The 21,097-nt window shown below is 32.8% G+C and overlaps 1 protein-coding gene across 3 annotated transcripts in view; it reads left to right on the plus strand.

Moving 5' to 3' along the window:
• mim (missing-in-metastasis) overlaps positions 1-17,412 on the plus strand; it is a 352,784-nt gene extending 335,372 nt beyond the window's left edge. Inside the window, exons 15-23 of one of the 3 annotated variants that reach the window (XM_085943176.1) lie at positions 2,744-2,852; positions 5,385-5,606; positions 6,652-6,663; positions 9,582-9,743; positions 11,264-11,473; positions 12,732-13,508; positions 14,612-14,875; positions 15,301-15,437; positions 16,562-17,412. In XM_085943176.1, coding sequence (XP_085799302.1) covers positions 2,744-2,852; positions 5,385-5,606; positions 6,652-6,663; positions 9,582-9,743; positions 11,264-11,473; positions 12,732-13,508; positions 14,612-14,875; positions 15,301-15,437; positions 16,562-16,669 — 2,001 coding nt within the window. In that variant the 3' untranslated portion in view covers positions 16,670-17,412. The remainder of the gene's footprint in view (positions 1-2,743; positions 2,853-5,384; positions 5,607-6,651; positions 6,664-9,581; positions 9,744-11,263; positions 11,474-12,731; positions 13,509-14,611; positions 14,876-15,300; positions 15,438-16,561) is intronic. The other 2 variants (XM_085943177.1, XM_085943178.1) reach the window with 2 other exon arrangements.
• Positions 17,413-21,097: the final 3,685 nt, after the last annotated feature.

A 21,097-nucleotide genomic window follows, 5' to 3' on the forward strand; every position in this document is an offset into this window, starting at 1 on the left:
TTTAAGGTCAAGTCAATAAAACAGAGCTGACAATTGAGCGGGATTTCTTAGAGAGATTGAATGTATTCAAGACTTGATTTACATAGTTTAAGTTTTTATTATTTATTACAAGGAAGTTACATTACACTGCAACAAGCAATGAGGCCGAATGACACTAGTGTAGTAAAACAGTAGTATGTTTAGTTATAGAAGAGAAATGATGACAAACACCCAGGCTTTGAGAAAATCACATAAATATATTGTGACCTCATCGAAAATCGATCTCGGGGCCGCCAGATGAAAAGCCAGTGTGTTACGCACTGAACTATGAGGTCCGTCGATACAATAACACATCACTATGGAATAGGTGGTAGAGCATTGCCGGCCCGGTATCAAAATTAATTGATTACATTTGTTTAAATATGAATAATTTACATTCTCGGCAGATTAGATTAATATCGTGTGTTTACTCCTGGTTCCTTCTCGACTGTCTTGAAAAGGTCCTTGCGGGTAGCCAGTTTTGTGGCGGGGCGGCTAGCAACGCCTCTATTGTTACATTTTTTTAATTTTAACCGGGAGGGTGGGAATTTTGAATAGAAGTGGTGCACAAACCTATTTGAAAGAAGGATCAATTTATCCATTTTCTAATTTTTCACGGGCCGCTGTGGGTAAAAGTGTTGAAAAAATAATTATTATACTAGATGAGACATACATTATATTATTTTACTGCTCCAATCACTCTGCATTACAAACATATTATGTATTTGCACGATAGAACTTAGTAGATAGAAAATTAGAATTTTGTCATATTCAATGAAAAAGTTTGGTGAAGTAGGTACTTGTTATTTTTTTATTGTTTGTTACTTTATTAACGGCCCACGTGCTCGTCGTAGGTCAAAATTGAGTTTTTATTGTATTTTCAAACCATGATCCTGGACACTCCTTAAACGTTGTAGATAATCTATTTATATAATTCTGAAGCCTTATTATCCTTTATAGTTATTTTAAACATTTGATGACTGCATAAAGTATTTTTGTTACATAAAATAGTATTCTTTTAAACCTCTCGCTCTAATGTTTTAGAATATAGTCATATTTCGGTACATAACTGTGCAGTGGTGTTAAGATTTTTTACGTTTATTAATTTTTAAACGCATTTATAAAACCATTAGTATAATTTATTACGAGATAATTTTTGTAAAATATTCACGATAAAAAATTATATTGATAATCTCTGTGATCCCAAATTTGACAAGAATTAGGCACTTTATTATTCAAAAAATCGGCAAGATTAACCCATTTGAAGATGATTCTAAAGATACTTATTATAAGCTATGTCTTTGACCATTCAAGTGTGATAAAGATCTTATGAATAATGATTGCTTTATAATAATTATTGACCTAAGAATAAGGTAGTGTTTTTTTGAAATACGCCATTTCTTTTGTCATTCCCCAGTGATTAAGCTACAACATACGGCCGTAGCCATAAATTGACAAACTATAATTGAAGTAGGGCATATGTACGCATATGTACGCACAGTGAGAGGTCACCTTTGAAGACATTATTCAGGCGGCCAAAAGCACTCCAGCCTAGTTTTACTATGCGAACAATTTCATCAAATATACATCCATCTATAGACACGTTTTGTTGTCCAGATAGATATAGTTTTTCACCTGTTCGAGCTGAGTGCCTTTAATGAGGATCTCTTTTTGGCCCGAAAAGCAGTTGAATATGACTTTCGTCTTTGTCACATTTGTTTTCAAGCCTACTTTGTTGCTTACTTCAGCGAGTTCCTGCATTCTGCTTTGGAAGTCTTGCGAGAAAATTAGTATGTCATCGGCAAATCGCAGATGACTCAGGTATTCTCCATTTATAGGGATCCCTTTGTCATTCTAGTCTAGTTGCCTGAATAAGTGTTCAAGGTTAGCTGTAAATAGTTTTGGTGAGATTGTATCACCTTGTCGGACTCCTTTGCTGATTGGAAATCTGCACGATGGTTTATGGAGATTGACTGATGCTGTTGCGCTACTGTATATGTTATTGAAAATATTTATATAGCGCCCGGGGATTCCTTGATTTCTGAGTGCATCGAGTATTGAAAATTTCTTTATGGGATCGAACGCCTTCTCATAGTCTATAAATATAAAACCCATACATAATGGCAGTTTGTATTCCTAGCACGGCTCTATATATATAATGAGAATATTATGTAGTCGTTAACGAAAATGCTTTCTCCGATCCTTCACGTATTCTAATGGAAGGTGATAGTCAGTAATAAGACTCAATGATATTAATCTTCAGTTGTTTTATTGTCAATTCTCAACAGTATAATAGTTACAATGGGAAAATAACTTGATAAACGATTCAACATTATCGAAGCCATACCTGTCATTTATTATATGAAGAGAATTTATACAAAGGACATTTCATTGTCGGTGGGTAGAAATTATAGCAAGGGAAGTTTGACACTACATGTAATATCATATTAATAGTTAATTGAACTGGTGTTTATGTGGTAGAACTCAGAGGTTTTGAAACGAAGTTTTTTTTTTGTTAATTTTTTTTTATCTCATTTAGTTATTTATGTTTCGGGCTTGAACCCATTTTCGGAGGGATCAATTATAACTATTATCATTCTGAGATAATGTGTAGTACAAAAGTTGTCCATTATGACTTGAAGGTTAGCGTGACATGACCAATATCTGCAATTCAGTGCTCATTCCCATGCCTTTTTTTCAATGAACTCTTGTATTCGGATTGCAGGCATGTGAGAGCAGCACCAGCGAGAGTTCTCTGGAATCATCGAGCGGTTACGGCAGCCAGGGCGCTTGCCCCGTCGATGACGCATCCCAGCACCCCTACTCCATGGACGGTAATATTGTCGCATCCACCTTCCTCTGCTTGATTGCAATTGAATGTTTTATTATTTTGTTGAATACTTTCATATTATTTTTCGTATGCTGTTTGATATACACCAGTAATATTTTTGACTTGACTTTCTGTTTGGATTTTATGCAAGTTTTTTCAAGAGTGCCTTTTTTAAATACAAATGAATTTACATTATATAAAGTCTCGTAGTACCTACATGCTTTTCTATTTTTTTTTTAAAGTATATCAGATAGATTTTGCCATTTTTAAATCAATATCCAACATTTCACAGAGAATATCAGAGATTCATAAATAAACTCAATTGGACATACTTACACAAAAACGTACAAACAAACATTTTTTTTTCAGTCACCTATTGTGTACATCATGTAAAAGCGTACATAGCTATATTCTCTATTTCCGAGGACTATCTAACATTTCATTTCAAAACAAAACTCAAATCAGAAAGAAAGCGTGTTTTACCGAATTACTACCATTTTATTGATATTCACAACTCAACTCATTGAACAAAAAGTACTAAGCAGCGTAAAATTTTAATTGTGCTTTATAAGTAGGTATTAGTAAATATTAAGTGGTGTTTTCACCTATACGATCATCGCATAATTCTAGTCACACCATTACACTCATTAATTTTTTTCTATTTAAGCATTTAAAATGATGTTCTTATTCACAAAATCTAAAAAAATTAAGATCTCATGTAATTTAACTTTCACCGTAATGTTTATTTCTCTATTCACAAATTACTAGTTAAATTATCCCAATTTTGTTTATTTTCTGTTGACTTTCAAGTAGGTACCTACTTATACTATCACAATATAAGATTATTAAAAATACTACATTTATATAAAAACTGAACATAAAAATCTATGAGTCGAGTTATCTCAAAATCAGTTTAATGTAGGTTAGTGTGTTTTTATGTAACCATGTCTAATTTAGGTTCATAAGTATTTAGACGATATATCATTGGCTATTGCTCGTATTCCATTAAAAATACAACCAATAGCAATAATATTACTATTGTGCAGTAACATCATTCTACAAATACACTGCGTCATGCATTACGGGATGAGGGAATGAATAGCCTTAAAAAGGAAAATTTAAACAGGTCAAACAATTTGCGAAATAACATCAACATTTACCAAACCGCACTAACCTGATATCATATTTTGGTCTGCATGGTGTAAAAGTAATAATTCTAATTTAACTGTTAAATGCATCGTGTTGCATTTTTGCATCCAACTATTATGCAAAAATATTTTTGTGTGAATGAAATTTTATTTTAAAACTTTCCATTGTGTGCATTGGATTAGTGTGCTTACAAAATTGTTATACTTGGGTTGTATTCATAAGTGTCAGTATTAATTTAATTATTATAAATTGATATGAATAAATAGGATTGTATTACGAAAATGAAAGTGCATTAAAACTGTTACGCTGCAGTTTTACTACGTAAATGCTAGTTTAATTAATATTGTAACAATACTATTTTGTATCCAATGTGGAGAATTGTAAGTTTTTAAATAAAATCTCATTCACGCAAAAAAACATAATTATGGAAAATAAAGTTTATTGCCGAAAGGTAACATTGTGCATTAAAAGGGTTTTAAATGCGACTAAAAAATCCTATATTTCATTTTATATTACAACATATTACAATAACTATAAATTTAACACTTATAATCGATTACGCAACATATTCATAAAATCATTTTGTTAATAAATAATTCTGCTTATATTATAATATATGTATTTAAAATTTGAGCTCCTATTTACAATATTTAAATTTATGGGCTTTTATTATGTAGTTTGTTATTATTCAGAATTCAATTAATATTCTTGCTTGTTAAGTATGTGTGAAATAATTAGTCAAAGTGTGCAAGAAATTTCAGTATTTTTATTGTATCTATTCTACAGTAAAGGATATTGTTATCTTTCATTGTTGTTTACTAATACCATAATAGATATGGAAAGAATATTGACAATTTTGAAGGAACCATAATTTTTTGTTTTGTTTTCGAGTCTTCAAAATTTAATCATTTAATGATAATACTAATTTTCATATAGATCTGACAAGCCTAAGTGAAAGGATATAATTTAATTTTTAAATGTTTATAATTTTTTATTTTCATTGAGTAAAAATAAACAGATATTTACATATCGAGGGTATTCAATAAAAACTTCATTACACTACAACGTCTTACTGATGGGACTTTGTTTTGTTCAAAATATCTCTTCAGCCCTTTTGGTTCAGCACCGTTGATATGATACTTTCTGTAAACCTGGCTCTCATTGGAAATAATATATACTGGATTCTGAAAATCTGACCTATTTGAAATTCAATTTTTATAATAATAATTTTGTATCAGTTCGCTTTGATGAAAGAATACATATCAGTATATTGTAATGTTATCCACCACTAACATATATATTGTAAATGTGTGCGTTTTCTGATATACTTTGCTGCATGTCACCCCGTCCCGATCACCAACCACCGTTGTGTATGTCGATAAAGCAGATTGCGGCGTGACCACCATTGACATCGGCACGCCCTCCGTCATCTTTGGAGAGCGGTGCGCGGATGTCAAAGACAAGCAAGGGGGCCTGCTCACCGTGTCTCTGTGCAGTCTGGACGAGGCCATGTTGAATGTGGAGGAGGTGGACACCACGCCTGTCACCTTCGCCACCATAAACAAGACTAAGCCCTGCGTGCCAAAAAGGCGACCCTTGTCTATGACAGGTGCGCATGGAGGAATTTCATTACTACTTCTCTATTCTGGTGACGGAATTATAATTCGAAAACATTTTGGATACTGTTAAATTTCAAACATCAAATTATAGTGTTGAACTGAATATAAGCCAAGCATTTTTCCAAAATAATGTAGGTACACTAATTTCATATTACAATCGGTTCCAATTTTAGAAAAAAATTAGAAAACCTTAATTTTTAGTTGAAATTGTATTTTATTTATGTCGAAAGTACATTTAATTTACATGGGAAAACATCTTTTACAAATCCTACACCGAGTAGTTTCTGTTACGTGTCATTGTCAACTTTTATGACGCATTCATGACTTGTTATTGTTCTGCAAATATTTCCATAACTAATCCGCTCAAAAAATCCATGATTGCAAATTGTATCGAAAATAAATTGTTTTTGGCTGTATATCGAAAGAAATTGTGCCATAATTGAAAAGGCTGCTATAGCGAAAATAGTATACACGAAACCGAACGGTATTTGTTTGCTTAGAAAGAAACTACATTTTGTTCTTGAGTGAAAGCAGAACAAGTGATTATTGCTGTCTTCTTTATTCACCTTTCCGTACCTCTGAGGCTCTGGTCTCTTATCACCAGCTGTTCTTAGGTTTCAGAGTGTTTCATCTTGCTTCATCGGTGCTTAAAACAATATAACTGCGACATAGATTTCACTTAAATTTTCATACAAAATGTAATCTCTTAACGGTTGATCAGGTAACCTGTTGTCTAGTTTTGTAATTGCCAACGTTTTATATAGAATTGCCTTATATTTTGATCAACACAACAAATTCGTCCATCATGGTAATACTTTCATCTTAAATTTATTTTACTCATCATTGGTAATAACTAACCTAAATTCATCTTTCAAAATTATTCTTATTGCTACTTATTTACTTTGGTTTGATAGTTTATATTCATTGCAGGTGTCTTTCACAAAATTTTTAAACAATCGGTAAGGGACAAAATTATTATAACTTTTACTAATTATCATATTTTTTATCATAACGGGTTCTATCTTGGGACGGCAGCTATCACTCTCGGTAATTATAATGACTTATAAATATTTTCTGCAACATTTTCATCTCAATTTATTCATTAGCGAGCATGTTTAAGTGTTGATAATTTCAATGTTCTGTATACTAACAATGGCTTATGCATTTTGTATGAATTGCATGATTTTATAATGTTTTGTTTGTTTTTATGAGCATTGTTTTTTATATAGTCGTTTTGGATACAGGTAATGTTGAATCTTATTTACAATTCTCTAATGATATTAAATTATACCTTTGTTGAAGATTATGAATGAATTTCTTTCACACGACAATGAATACAAAAAAATCACTTTGTTAAAAAAAAATAATTGATTTATTAGGACAGAGGATCTCAACCATTTTCTTATCATGACACACCACAGATATGACCCATATGCACGTTATGAGGCATTTTTTAAGTACGTCTTGTACACCCACAGTGGCTGCGTGGCTTAAGCATCGGCCTATAGCGTCGTGGGTCCCAGGTTCGAATCCTGGGTCTGGCAAGTACATACATTGTTTTTCAATTTGTGTATGAGTCAGAGTATGGACCTAATAGGTTGAGCAAGTGGCTGACATCCATTTCTCGTAAAAACAAAATCTTTTAATACAAACCTCCACTCTGTGGACGCCCATATGATCCTATTAGGATCGGACATGGTGGAAAGAAAAGTACATACATACATAAATATCTGTCATTAATTTATAGAACTAAGACTGATGTAGTTCATATAATTTATGAATGTAATGGTGAGTATTGAGTGATGGACAAAGATAAAATATTTCAGGACATACCTAGTATCTGTTAGCGACACACCACAATAAAATGGTTGAGAATGGCCACATTAATGCCATTGTACCGAGGACACATTTACATACTGTTTGCCACCTATATTTTTTATACATGTGCTCTTACATTATAAACAAAACATTTTTATATGCACATTGATTTACATACTTTTTAAAAACATTACGTGACGTGTATATCTGTGCAAAAATCTTATATATTATTTATATTTATCTTATTTGGTACAACTTCTATATACATGAACCAAATAAATTTTCCGTTTGCACCGTGAATGAATTAATATGCATAAAACACACAAAGTTTCCCGTTGCGGCAGTGGCAAACCAGGTGTGAAACGTTGTCGAAACTGGCTAGAATTCTCAACGAGTTGGTTGTGTTTTTCAGGTCAGTACCAACCTCGTTTTGCTTCTGGTGTGTTTCGACCCCAAGCAGCAGCAAGCAGCACTTTTGAATACCCACATATTACTCATCGACCAGGCACATACTTTTACTAACTACACGAAAAAATCGCTGTAAAGAAAAGTATAACTTTATAAATGCTCAAAGCCAACACTCAGTTCATAATATTTACCATTTCCGTAAGGTGATTTTTATTTGTGAAACTGTTCTTATAGGGGAGACACATTCAAATTTAGCTACATTATAGTTATCTTAAGGTGCATTTTCAGTATGTTAGTCAAATGAATGAGTCGCCCCGAAAATAACAAGACTTTGCTAATATTACAAATTAAAAGACAATTCAGCAGTCGTGCACATTTTCACTGAACGTTCGCAAAGAACCGATCATTTATCATTCAATCAGTTCGGTAGTAGTGCATGCGTACCGATTTGCTGTTTTATAACAAGGATTCATTCTTGTTAATTCAGAGTTCGCTCATTCCTTTGGTTTGGTTATTAAAATTGCACCTTTAGACACCACTACTTAAAAATAGGAATAAAGCGAAGGTATAAAGTCAAACAATTTGATTTATTACGTATTAAATCTATTTGTTTCCTGTCGAACAAAAAATCTGAATTTATAGATAGCTATCATTTATATTTCTTCAGTCCTTCTATTCAATTTACAAATTGAGAGTTTTTTTGACTGCGCTTATGTTCATGTATAATTTAACATAGTTTGTCTTAAGCTCTTGAAATTGTTAGTTATATTTTCATATGCCATGCGTTTCTTCAATTATTCTAGTATGTGAGTCAATTGATTGTTTACATAGGTATATATTTACAATTATTTATAATAAAACAATACAAACTGTAATAATGATTAAGACCATCTTCGTCCGCTTCAATAGACATTCTCTCAACTGATTCATATCTCTTTCATCAGTTGAGAATGAAAAGTAGGAAACCGGATCCTGATCGTTGTTAAATTATGTTGCATAAGTATTATATCATCAATGTAATAATTGCAATATCACGCCAAAGTCATATTTTGTAACATAACTTTGTATGCCGCATTCCATTGAGAATGACAACACATTGATTGGTGTATTCAAATTTAAGAATCGACCAATAGTTTTCTTGTTATGGAAAGACAAAATTTGTTACTTCTCAGGTTTAAGCCTTGTTGACACGGTCCAAGTACGATCCAAGTACACTTGGACCGAACACCATCCAAGCGCACTCGTACAGGACATCTTCATACAAATTACTCCTATCCAAGCTACTTGGACCGCGTCCTACTCATCCAAGCTAGCTTGGATAGGAATAATTGGTATGAAGATGTCTCATACGAGTGCGCTCGGTCCAAGTCAACTTGGGTTGTGTCAACGCGGCTTTACTTTCAATTAAATCCATGATATCATATGTAATTATGCGAAAACCACTCCTCATAATTCAAAGTTTTTGTCTAGTAACCATTTAAAAAAAATGGTATTGATTGCTAAATTATATATTGTGTTTTGTTTTAATTAAAACATCGTTCAACCAAGAATTGACACTTAACACCATTACATGAAATTATGTGAATTCCGAGTGAAATCAAAAAAGCACACGTTGCACTTTAAACTAGTATACAAACATATATATGATCAATACATTGATGCGTAGGTCTTAAGATACTCTACAGGGATTATTAATTCCATGTAACAATGATGATAAAGAGGAATTATTCTGCTTCCAGCCACGTGTCCACCGGCTGGAATCCGCCTGGCGATGGCAGCGGGCAGGAGAGGCAGTTCGGGCGGGGCGAGTGTGGCGGGCGGCCTCAACAAGCCACCGCCACCTGTGCGCCGCTCCAGCATGTCTAGGCCCCATCATCAGCAGATGGCGCATCAGGCCGCAGGTAATGTCACCTAACCGACAGTTATTTGCATACGTACATTCGTCCACATAATGCACTGCTTTGCTAGCCATTTTTACCCTTTTCTCTATGAGTACCTACCTGTATGAACAAATTCATACCTGCCAAATATCGTGAATATTAGTTATATCCAAAGGGCATATTAGGTTTTATTTTTTCCACATTTTTTTTTGTCATTAGTACACCTACCTGTATGAACAAATTCATACCTGCCAAATATCGTGAATATTAGTTATATCCAAAGGGCATATTAGGTTTTATTTTTTCCACATTTTTTTTTGTCATTAGTACATGATACTATTATAATAGGGTGGTTTTCAAACTTTTTGTTTCACGGTTCCCCTCATGTATAATGATTTTTGCAAAGTCTGCCTGCTTTTTAAGGAGCAAATCCTCCAGTGACAAAACTTTTTCTGTCAGGATCTCACTTGATGGATTATTTTTTTACTTTTTTTGAGCTGCCAATTCAATAAATATGTTTCCTTCAGACAGAATTTTTTTTAGTGTTTTTTAAAGGTGTCCATAAGATGTCAGTCAAGGGAAGAGCAATTTAAATTTTGTCATCTGAAGAAAATGGTCACCACACCATACAAATCTTTCATTGTGCATCAAGGCGTTTAATTAAGATTGCCTGGAATTATTTTTTTTCCAACAACCTGTCGCGTCTGAGGATCAGTCACTGCACAGACAAATACCACTGGCATAATATAAAAGATTTTACTTAATGTTTTTAAAATAACACTTGTTTTCTACAATTTTTGAGCTATTAATGTTGGCAGCCATTTTGTCTTTCGTCTTCAGAATGATCTGATGAAAACTCTATATATAGTTATTGTCAGATAAGATTGGGTCTGTAGCCCGAAACAACTATCAACATCACTAATATCAAAATTGTAGATTTCTACCACGTAAACGCTAATTCGATTTATATAAGTTTGTGTTTTTATGTTGCATTGTATTTAAAATGTTGTTTTTGACTATTTCAATGGCCTCTTTCTAATGAAATATTAATCATTAATGTATATGAGAAATTTTCCTTCCACACTTTTTTTTATTTGAAATCAAATCAATTTTTTTTATTTTACATATAATGAACATAACAAATTATAAATTCAAAGCGTTCATGACATGACATAAAATAAGTGTTAACAATTTTATTAAAATAAGAAAATAAATAAAATAAAATAACAAAAATAGAAGTAGATGGAAGCACACAGAGTGAACTTTGATAGACCCTATCTTAAAGACTTATAAAACAACATCCACCTAAATTCACCCCAAAAACCCCATTCAAAACCCATTATGATTGAAAGTAATAGAAAGTGAATGAATGACAATGACATCTGATGTTTTTTGTTGTTATTAAATGGTAAACAGGTTTTAAATGTCCTCAAAGCAAAAAAGTTACCGACTTTATTAAAAATATTAATATTCTATGGGATAATGTTATTATTCTATATGCTAACAATGAAAATAGATATGCAATTTGTATATATTTGTAGAATACATCAACAATCACAACCAAGCAATGAGTGGGAGTGTGAATGCGAATACGAATGCGAGCGAGGGAGACGACAATCTGCCTCCACCTCCAGCCTTCCTCCTCAACCCCGCCGAGCACAACCAGCAGCACCAGTTTATCCATCAGCAACAACAACAACAACAACAGATGGAAGGAAGCTCCTCCCGCTGCACCACTCCCAATGCACATGGTCAGCACAACCACAATCACAATCTCATCTTATCATACATTATAACCCCCGCTTTGCTGCATGTAGAGATGGCACTAGTATAGGTTTTTCAATGAGACCCATCCAGTCTCAAAGATGGATTAATTCAGGAGCTATATAGCATAGTTTACACTCAACAATAAATCATTTATCTGTGAATTTAAAGTAAAAGTATAAAAGTAAGTCATCAGTAAGTTAAATCGATTTGAAATACATACTGTATAAGTAGAGTTGAACTAAACTCATATTAAACATACATTAATTTAGGATTGTTTAACCCATACCAATTTACTGAATAAAGAAATGATACATTGGGAATAGCGTTTTATTTAGGTATGGATGAATTCAATTTAGATTTACAATTGTACAATTATTGTATCTAAAGCTCGCTGTTCGAGTACCAATACCGACGACAGCGACAGAATGACACTACTGTTCCCGGAGCGGTGATGCCGCGACACATCCAATCTAGTAACCCGCTACATCTCTATGCAATACTGTTTCTGTCAGTGCTCGAATGGCTAGCTTAATAGGACTGATTAAAAGTGACGAGTACTCTTCTGTGAAGTTGATATTTTTAAATTAGTTTCGATGTAGCTTTTCCTGAATACCACAGAATATGATGAAGCAAGCGAGAAGTCTTTTTCTCATCTTGGAACATCAGTATAGAAATCACACACACTTCAGTGTACGCCAATCAAGGTCTAGGGAGGTTGCTCCTGTGAAGTTAATCCATTGGACTTGCATAGTTTTACCAGCCAAACAACACAGATAATTATCTCTGTACCAAAGAATCTATTTTGTGTAAAATTTGGCCAGATTTTGTGACATAGTGACTTACCTACTGTGCAAAGCGCTATTAAAATTATCTTTAATGAAACAATCACACATTCTATGTTAAATTCCTGAGTATTTGAGATTGTTTAACTATAAGTAGACGCTCTGCGTATGGGTCTTGAGAGAGTTTTAGCACCGTTTATAGCTGACAGTAAGCGCAATCCAGAGTTCTTCACATTTGCTTTAAGTATAAGCTTTAACTTAAAAATAATCTGGACAACGTTTTCAATTCAACCGACAGTCAATGGACCCAAAGTTGTATTAAATTTTCATATTCTAGCGCAGCGGTTACTTTTATATACAAAATATTTTTTTGCGATTAGGTCATAGTAACACTCATGGCCTCGATATTTATCTGTAGGTACTGTGTAAATAATATTTTTTTGACAACCTTTTATTTCAGGAGGGAAAGGTATTAATGTTGCTGAGACCGTCAAAGCTCTGACGGAGTTGAAGCACACTCCCGCGAGTCCCAGCCTCATTCGGAGAAACTCAGGATTACAGAACAATCAACCACAGTCGCCCGTCCCTATCGTCACTGGTAATCCATCAGCCGGACTCAGCTCATTTCAACAATCGAAATCCGCATTCACAGCACTCCAAAACAACAGTAATTTAAATCCAATATACGGTCCGGCGGGTCATAAACTGTTGACATATGTCGAGCAGAATAATTCATCTCTTTATGGATCAAGAAACAGCAGTTTCACCAACTTGAGTGCTAATTCTGGATTGTATGGCACAAACAATGGTGCAGATTCGCATGACGGAATGCAACCTAACAGAATGAATAATTCTACAAGTTACAATTCCACTGTTACGTACAGTTCTAGCCCAAACGCCACGAGTTACATGGAAAATTCAATGTCCACGTTCGGTCAAAGAAATCAGTCCAATTCGAATTTGAATAATTCCGGGATTTACGGTCAAACCACTTTCGGAAAACAGCCATGCGGCAATGCAAACCAATTCGACAAGAAGAATCCGTTTGGAGGGCAACAAGGCGCCACGACTCCCGGAGGCAACACTATATATGCGCAGCCTAGTCAGATTATCGCCGGATTTAACAACTTGGGTTTCGGGGGGAATAGAAACCACGAGGGAAGCATGAGCCCTTTGGCTGTCAGGAAGGCCATGCCCAATCCACGATCGCAGAGCGCCGATAGAAGAGGAAGCGATTGTGAGTACCGATCAATTTATTTATTCTGGCAATGTTTCAATCTTATTATGGAAGTGTTCACCGATTGTACTGTTGTCTCTTTTGTAGTAAAAATTCACTATACTCTATCTAATAGTGATGGTTATACGTTTTTATAATAGTGCCACATGAGATCAATATTTCTCAGTTGCTCGTAGTGTTTTCTTGAATTAATTTATCATATAGTTATGTAAAGCAGCGGTCCCCAACCGGTGGTCCGTGAGAGAATTTTGGTTGTCTGTAGAGTAATTTGAATATATTTGCAATTTTCGTATTTATCAAAAAGTTTCAGTATATTCCTATAATATTTTTTTTTGCAATTTTAGCCTTATTACATCGTCAGTCCGGGTGTTGAGTGAAAAGGCCTTAAAAGTTTTGATTCCATTTACAACTACATATTTGTGTGAAAAGACATTCTCATCAGTTACGGCAATTAAAACCAAGTAGGTAGCGCAGTCGGCTTGAAATACAAACGGCTCTCCGTGTTGCAGTAATGTCATTGGAACCAAAAATCCAACAGCTAGTTTTAAATAAGCAGTATCAAAGGAAGGTCACACTGATTATCTTTCTATTACCTGTAATAATTAATCTTTTCTGCACCTCTATGTCGACGTAGAATTTATATTAATTTAATAATTGTATAGGTTCTTTTTTAATAAAATGAAATTTAAAATGTTTTTTTTTGCATTCTTCGTAATTTATATCTGTGTTAATAAGTTTATTTATTATCATTATATTGACATTTCGAATTTTTAACAAGTGTGGAAAAAATACATGGTAGTGGTCCGCGGGATTCAAGATTTTGAGTTTAGTGGTCTGCGAGGTCCAAAAGGTTGGGGACCGCTGAGTAAAGAATTCAGATTTATTTAGAATAAAATTCATAAAGGTAAATTGTAAACATAGGTTTATTCTTCAATTTCTGAACTGCGACTTCCTATTATTACTAGTTGAATCAAAGTTTATTTTACAGGATGAAAAGAACCTTTTTTTGTTAGTTCAATCTCTTTGATATTCAATGTCCACATTAGAATACTGCAAATCAGTGAACTGTAAGTTAATTTTGTTTTATATGGTATAAATTACAGTCGGCAACAGCGGAGGCTTAATAGCGGCAATAAGCGCTCGTCTGGCGCCGCAGCTGTCCCCTCGCAATACGCGGCGGAGCATCAGCAACGACGCGGACGTGTGCCAGAGCTCCTCCCCTTCGCCCCTCTCCCACCAGAACCAGTATCAGTATCAGCCTCAGCTTCATCACGCCACACCTTCCTTCAGAACCTCGCAGGACTCCTTGGCCTCCTACCATTCGGTCGCACATTCGCCACAGCACAACTCCAAGAGTTTTCAGAAAGGTCAGTTTTTATTGGTTTTAACTTACATTATCCAAATAAATAACCACCACCTTCAATGGTATCTTTATATTATATGAATGTACAATCGATAATAAAATAACTAAGGCCCTCATATGCCAATCCGCAAGGCAGTGGCTTGTCGTACCGAGGGTTCCAAGTTCGATTACCGATGAGGCTACAATACATTGTTGGGTCGAGTGTATCTGTTATGTGTTTCACATCTGTAATTGAGTCTCGTAGCGTGTTGTATTTATCAAAAAGGAATACCAATTATTAAGTTAGCTGCAAGTCATTTCGCATACAATGAACCATCATTATTTAGTTGTATAATCACATAAAACCGGAAATAAGAGTCATTACTTAAGTGTAGAAGTTGAACGTGCACTTAATTGATTGATGAATGTGTGTTGTGTGTGGGGCTTTAGGATCTTCAAGTGTGGCAGCGGCAGTCCAGCCGGCCTTCCTGGACAAATTGAGTGCGACCCTTCGTCAGAGGCAATCATCCACTTCTTCGCCCAACAAAGCCAAGACCGTTAGGCAGATGATCAACACCAAAGCTCAGGTCAGTCTTGCGCACCTTCTAATATCCAATGTAAAGAGAATATTCTCACATACTGAGTCTTGACATATTATTTTTATTTCAAATACTCCGGCCATGTTGGATTCTGTATGACGTACATTGTGTATTTACAAAATAGTTTTTAGTCGTTAGCTTGGTGTACAGGCATAGAAAGTATACTCCATTTATTTCTTCCTAATTGTAATGACCAATTGTGAGAATGTATTGTGTTTATTTCTACACTTGTCTATGCGTTTTTGAAATGCGTATTTCGAATTGAAAAAGAAGCGCAATAATTCATATTACAGGTTGTGGACAACTGCACTATATTATACATTCAATAACATAAAATCCATTATGAAAAAACTCTACCAAAGCATAAACAAAACATGTTACATATTTGAAAATATTCTTACATTAGTATCCTTGACCCAGTCTTAAGATTAGGTGTTAGTATGGACTATTTCGAGAGAGAAAATTCGGATAAATAAATGTCCAATTTTTAATGGGTGGGAAGATATAGCTTTTTGAATGTTACCCATAAAAAACCTTAATAGTCTGGTTACCACCCCATACAAATGTAGCATTACCTGAATTTGTCAAGGAACAAATGTTTTTTACTGACTGTCAGTTCTTCTGCTGATCACGAATGTGTCAGCTTTCACTTTGCCACCCTTGGGCAAATGCCGCCATCTTGGTAAAATGGTGATCAAAAACAGTTTTCAGGTAATATTTCATTAACCGTTATCTCCACAGAAATTTTATGCTACGGTGAAATAAACATCATTGAATTTTACACAAAATATGTTTAATGGTTATATCTGAGAAATGTATGTTAGCATTTAATTGTCTTCTCGTTTTTTCCACTTGTATGGTAAATAATCCTATTTTATCATCAGCTATTTCAATACAGATGCTGGATGAAGGCGTCAGCAAGCTCTTACTAACCTTTTGGGTTCCTTGTTCTTCACTGTCACATAACTTTACCTTAAAATGTCTAGGCATTTTTTTTTATGTCCATACGACACCACCTAAAATATATACTAAATATTCTTTGCTCCCGAAACACTGTATGTATATGCATACTTCAATAATTTTGAAGTCAATTGAAAATGTTTTGATTGCAGCCGGATCCAAGAGTCTGTCACGGATCTTTGATGGAGCAAATAAAGCGAGGAGCCACTCTGAAGAGAAATAAACATTGCAATGATCGGTCGGCGCCCAAGATACACTGAAGAGGGAATCATATATAAACATATTAGTCATCAATACAATATATCTGTTACAAGTCCTGATGAATATCAATTTTAATATACACACGTAGTAATAGATACATTATTCTTTGTAATAATATTAAATACTAATAATTATAGCGATTAAAGAATGTTCCCGGTGGTTCTTATATCCCTTATTTTGCTGCAACAAATAGATTGTATTATTTTTGTAAATTTATTTACATTGGGAATTCGAACTGCGCAAGTTTCTTAAAACATTCAATAATTTAACGGCTCGATTGGTAATGTTAAAAGTAATCTACGTATCGTTACATTGTCAATTGAAGTCTTTTTGAGATATCTTATATAAACGTTTGTCCATTATACCTATGCGATTCAATGTTCTCATTGTGTAGTGATAATATAACATAGTGATTCAACCTTTTGTCATTTTTATGGCAACACAATATTTTGACGATAAGAATTGTTCGATATTTTTTTTGCATATTTTTGATAATTGGAAAAGTTGAGTTCAGTAATTATTATTGTGTTCATTGTAAATTTTTATCTAGAGCTGTAGTATGACATATTTTGGCAGTTAACTTTGTGGCTAATAGGATTATTTGCAAGAAACATTGCCAGCATATTTTTTCATAACATTGCATGTATTTAAATGGCATTTATTAAAATTCTGTAATACATATTTTTGATGATGTAATATTTTAACCTTTTGAAATAAAGTAAGTATTGAATGAATGTTTGTTAAAGAAAAAATGACAAAGTAGTTTGTTTCTTTTTCGATGGCATACCTCACTGAGAATATGAATGTGGCAGCCATTTTTTACTTATAATTATTATTACCAGTTGCTATAAAATGTGTAATAAGTAGATTTTTTTTCATATTATTATTTTGAAATATTTATTCTTTTTTGACTCTGCGTAGTCAGCTTTGTAATTAGATACAATTGTACCTTATTTTTTTCTCTACTGTAATGTGTACCTTATTTCAATATCAATAATTTCAATGTACATATCAATTTTAGTAATACATAATACATTTCTTCTATTACGGCAGTGGATGTTTGACTTTTTAGGGAGTTTGAAATATTTAAGTCACTAAACATTATGTTCTTCGTAACTGTTGTTATTGAAATGTCTTATAACATTTATTTTATTCTAAGAAATATAAATATGAAATTATTTTTGCTTTGTATTTTGTATTAAGTAGCGAGATAAAGTATGCTAAATGTTGCCCCTTAATATTTCCTTCTAATAATTTAATATAACATGTAATATATTTTGTTATTTTTAAATTTCATTAATTTAGCATTGTATTATGTGTTAGCCGTTAATTTAGCATTGTATTATGTGTGGCTTTAAAAGAAATTTTCTTTTTTAAGTGAGCGTCGCTTATTTTTTTTTTATAATTTTGCCAAAGGATCTTCTGAATAGCATTATTTTAGATATTACTTTAAGAGGAAACATATCTAGAGTTTTGTATTGTTTCAAGAGCTTTATTAATTAAATTCTTCGTTTTTATTTTGCCGTGTAAATTTTGTAGATATTTTCTGTAGGTTTTGTGAGGAGCGAAATCTCCGATGAGTCCTATTTATCATATTTTATTGATTACTTGATCGTAATAAGAAGAAAAAAACTTATACTTGTAACAAAAGACTTCATAATTAACTTATCGATAATGTTTCTAATTAATAAGTAATTTTCCATAGTATAAATAAATTAAGGAAGTAATATAAAAAAATCGCTTGTGTTGATAAAGGAAGCTTAATAAAACACACATCACAATTTATTCAAGACAATATTGTAGAATTTCCATTTAAAGCTGTAGACGTTTATCAATTTAATTAGGATGTTATCATTACTCTGTTGTTTTGGTGGACTAGAATTAAAATTGCATTAAAAATACTTATAAATGTTGTCTTATACACAGGCAATATCATTAAAACATTTTAAATTGTTAATGTATAAAAAAAAAATACAGAGAAATAACTTCACTAAAAACAACTTTCTTTTGTTGTTTAAATATACTAGTATTTTATTAACCCCTACGACGCCTTAGGTGTTTGTAGTGAATCATAGTGTATGCAGGTTTTGTGATCACAGACTCGCATACAGCTCACAGATTTTAATTTGGTGTAAAATTTCTCATGCATTACCCCATGAACTCAATGATTGAGTTGGAATCGTTAGAAATTTTAAGAATCGTACAATGGTTTGTTTTATTTGAATTGTTGCTTAGAGTTGCCTGTGTATATAATCTATAAAAAACACAAATAATGTTTCTTGCTACATACCTACTACTAATAAATTGATACATATTATGTTGCTTTAAGTGTACTAAATGATATTACTGTTTGTATGTGGTGTTTTTTATCTAAAATGAAAAAGTGCATACCTCGATGTGCGTCCAAAGTGCTGGAGCTTTATGATAATAATATAACAATAATGTGTCAACAAAAAACTAAACTACAACATTTCATTGAAATTGTGAAGTATTTTATTTGAATTTTTTCCGATTGACTGCCGACTAGCATTTGCATGACTGATTTCATTTTTACAATATCATGTCAATATCTACAAATACAATTCAGTTGACACACCATTATCAAGACTATACCAGTGGCGTCCGGATCATAGATGATGTAGATGCGGAGCATCACCAGAAATTATCAATAGTACCATGAAAAATATGTTACTTAACTTTGCTTATTCTAAGTTACACATTATTATTATTCTTACATATATATTTACAGCATTTATCACAGCTAACACCACAATACCGCACACTATACTACTTTATACAGCATCCATACAAGCAAAAGTCACCGCATGCCTCTGGACTATACATATAAACGATTTGGCCTGCTCAACTATTTTACTTTTAGAAAGAGATTAGTGATCTTATTTTTTATTCACTCTGGTAATTAGTTCAATATTAATAATATACATACACCAGTATCCCAGAAGTATATTAATGTAATACAGAGATATATTAAATCTGAGGTGTTCCAAATGATTTATAATTCATTGAATAAAAAATTATTAACAAGGCACATTCGTTATGACATCTAAGAATCAATCTTAGTATTATTAATACCTTGATTCAAAATTGTAAAAGATAGTTGCCACTATTAACAGAATTTGAGTTAACACATTGGATGCATAGATGCTAAAAAAATTCAGCTTGATTTTGTATTGCACCAGTTGCTTAATTGGAAAATCACACCGCCAAGAATGCGATGAATACAGGTTCAAGTCCCACCTGTATTTTTTTCTTAAAAGTATGTTTCTGAGGTGTTTAAAATTATGTATTTATATTCAATAATGAATGCTGCACTATTAAATCTTTTGGATCATACATTGAATAAAAAATAGTTTAATTAATGTAATTACGTTAATACATTGCTACACACTCTTGATAATGGTATGACGACAAAAATAGCTTTCGACTAAATGACTAAGCTGTGGAGTTTGATATAATTACACAATAAAATTGTTTTGCCACATTCAAATCTATGTTTACGCCTGCAAAATGGTTGATCAAACATTAATCTGTTGTTTTAATTAGTTTACCGAACTCTCAACTTGAATTTTATCATCAGCTAATGTGTCCATTTTGTAAAATTAGCCAAAATTCAGATACAGTTTGCTTCATAATCCAATTGTTGTATAAGTAAATAATTATTTCATCATCTGGAATGTATCATTCTTCATTTTCGACTAGAATTAATGAACAAAATTGCACTCGTTTCTCTGGCATATTTTAATAGTTAAAACGTAATATTATCACTCTAAAATATTATAATATTTGTCCCAAACCGACTGAATATTCCATTATGAAGAATTTTGAGATGCAAATATTATGTCCGCTCGATTCGTGTTACAATAATACTATAAATATAAATTAATCCATACAGATTTTACGTCAATTTTAAACATTATAATATCCATAAATATAATGTAATAATTATTGTATATCAACTCAATTATTTGTGGTATCTATACCTAATCTTAAGTTTGATATCCTTTCGTCGATAAATGCATTTTAAAATAAATATTGCACAAAATATATTGTAGAAGCTTTATAATGGCTCAACTTTTAAATTTTAATGAAATTCTTGATACATAATATAATGAATCCACTTCTTTCTAACGACACATATCGTTTTTTTAAAAACATGATTGAAATGTTAAAAAAAACTGTCGAGAATCGTCAAACATATGATTAGTATAAAACTTGATTTGGTTTTTGTTTTCAAAATATTATCATGCCTCCACTACGGGTATTGTCAATACATCAACATTGTAACAGCAAAACATCTGTCAGTCTATCTTGTGAAACTCATGAATCTAAATACACTATACTCTATCCAATTTAATGAGGTGGTGAAATGGAATAAACATGCTGCCCCACTTTGACATTTCCCTCGT

The sequence above is a fragment of the Rhyacophila brunnea genome, unplaced genomic scaffold, assembly GCF_057557595.1.
Source record: "Rhyacophila brunnea isolate RB1 unplaced genomic scaffold, BYU_Rbru_1.0 scaffold_15, whole genome shotgun sequence".
Lineage (NCBI taxonomy): Eukaryota > Metazoa > Arthropoda > Insecta > Trichoptera > Rhyacophilidae > Rhyacophila > Rhyacophila brunnea.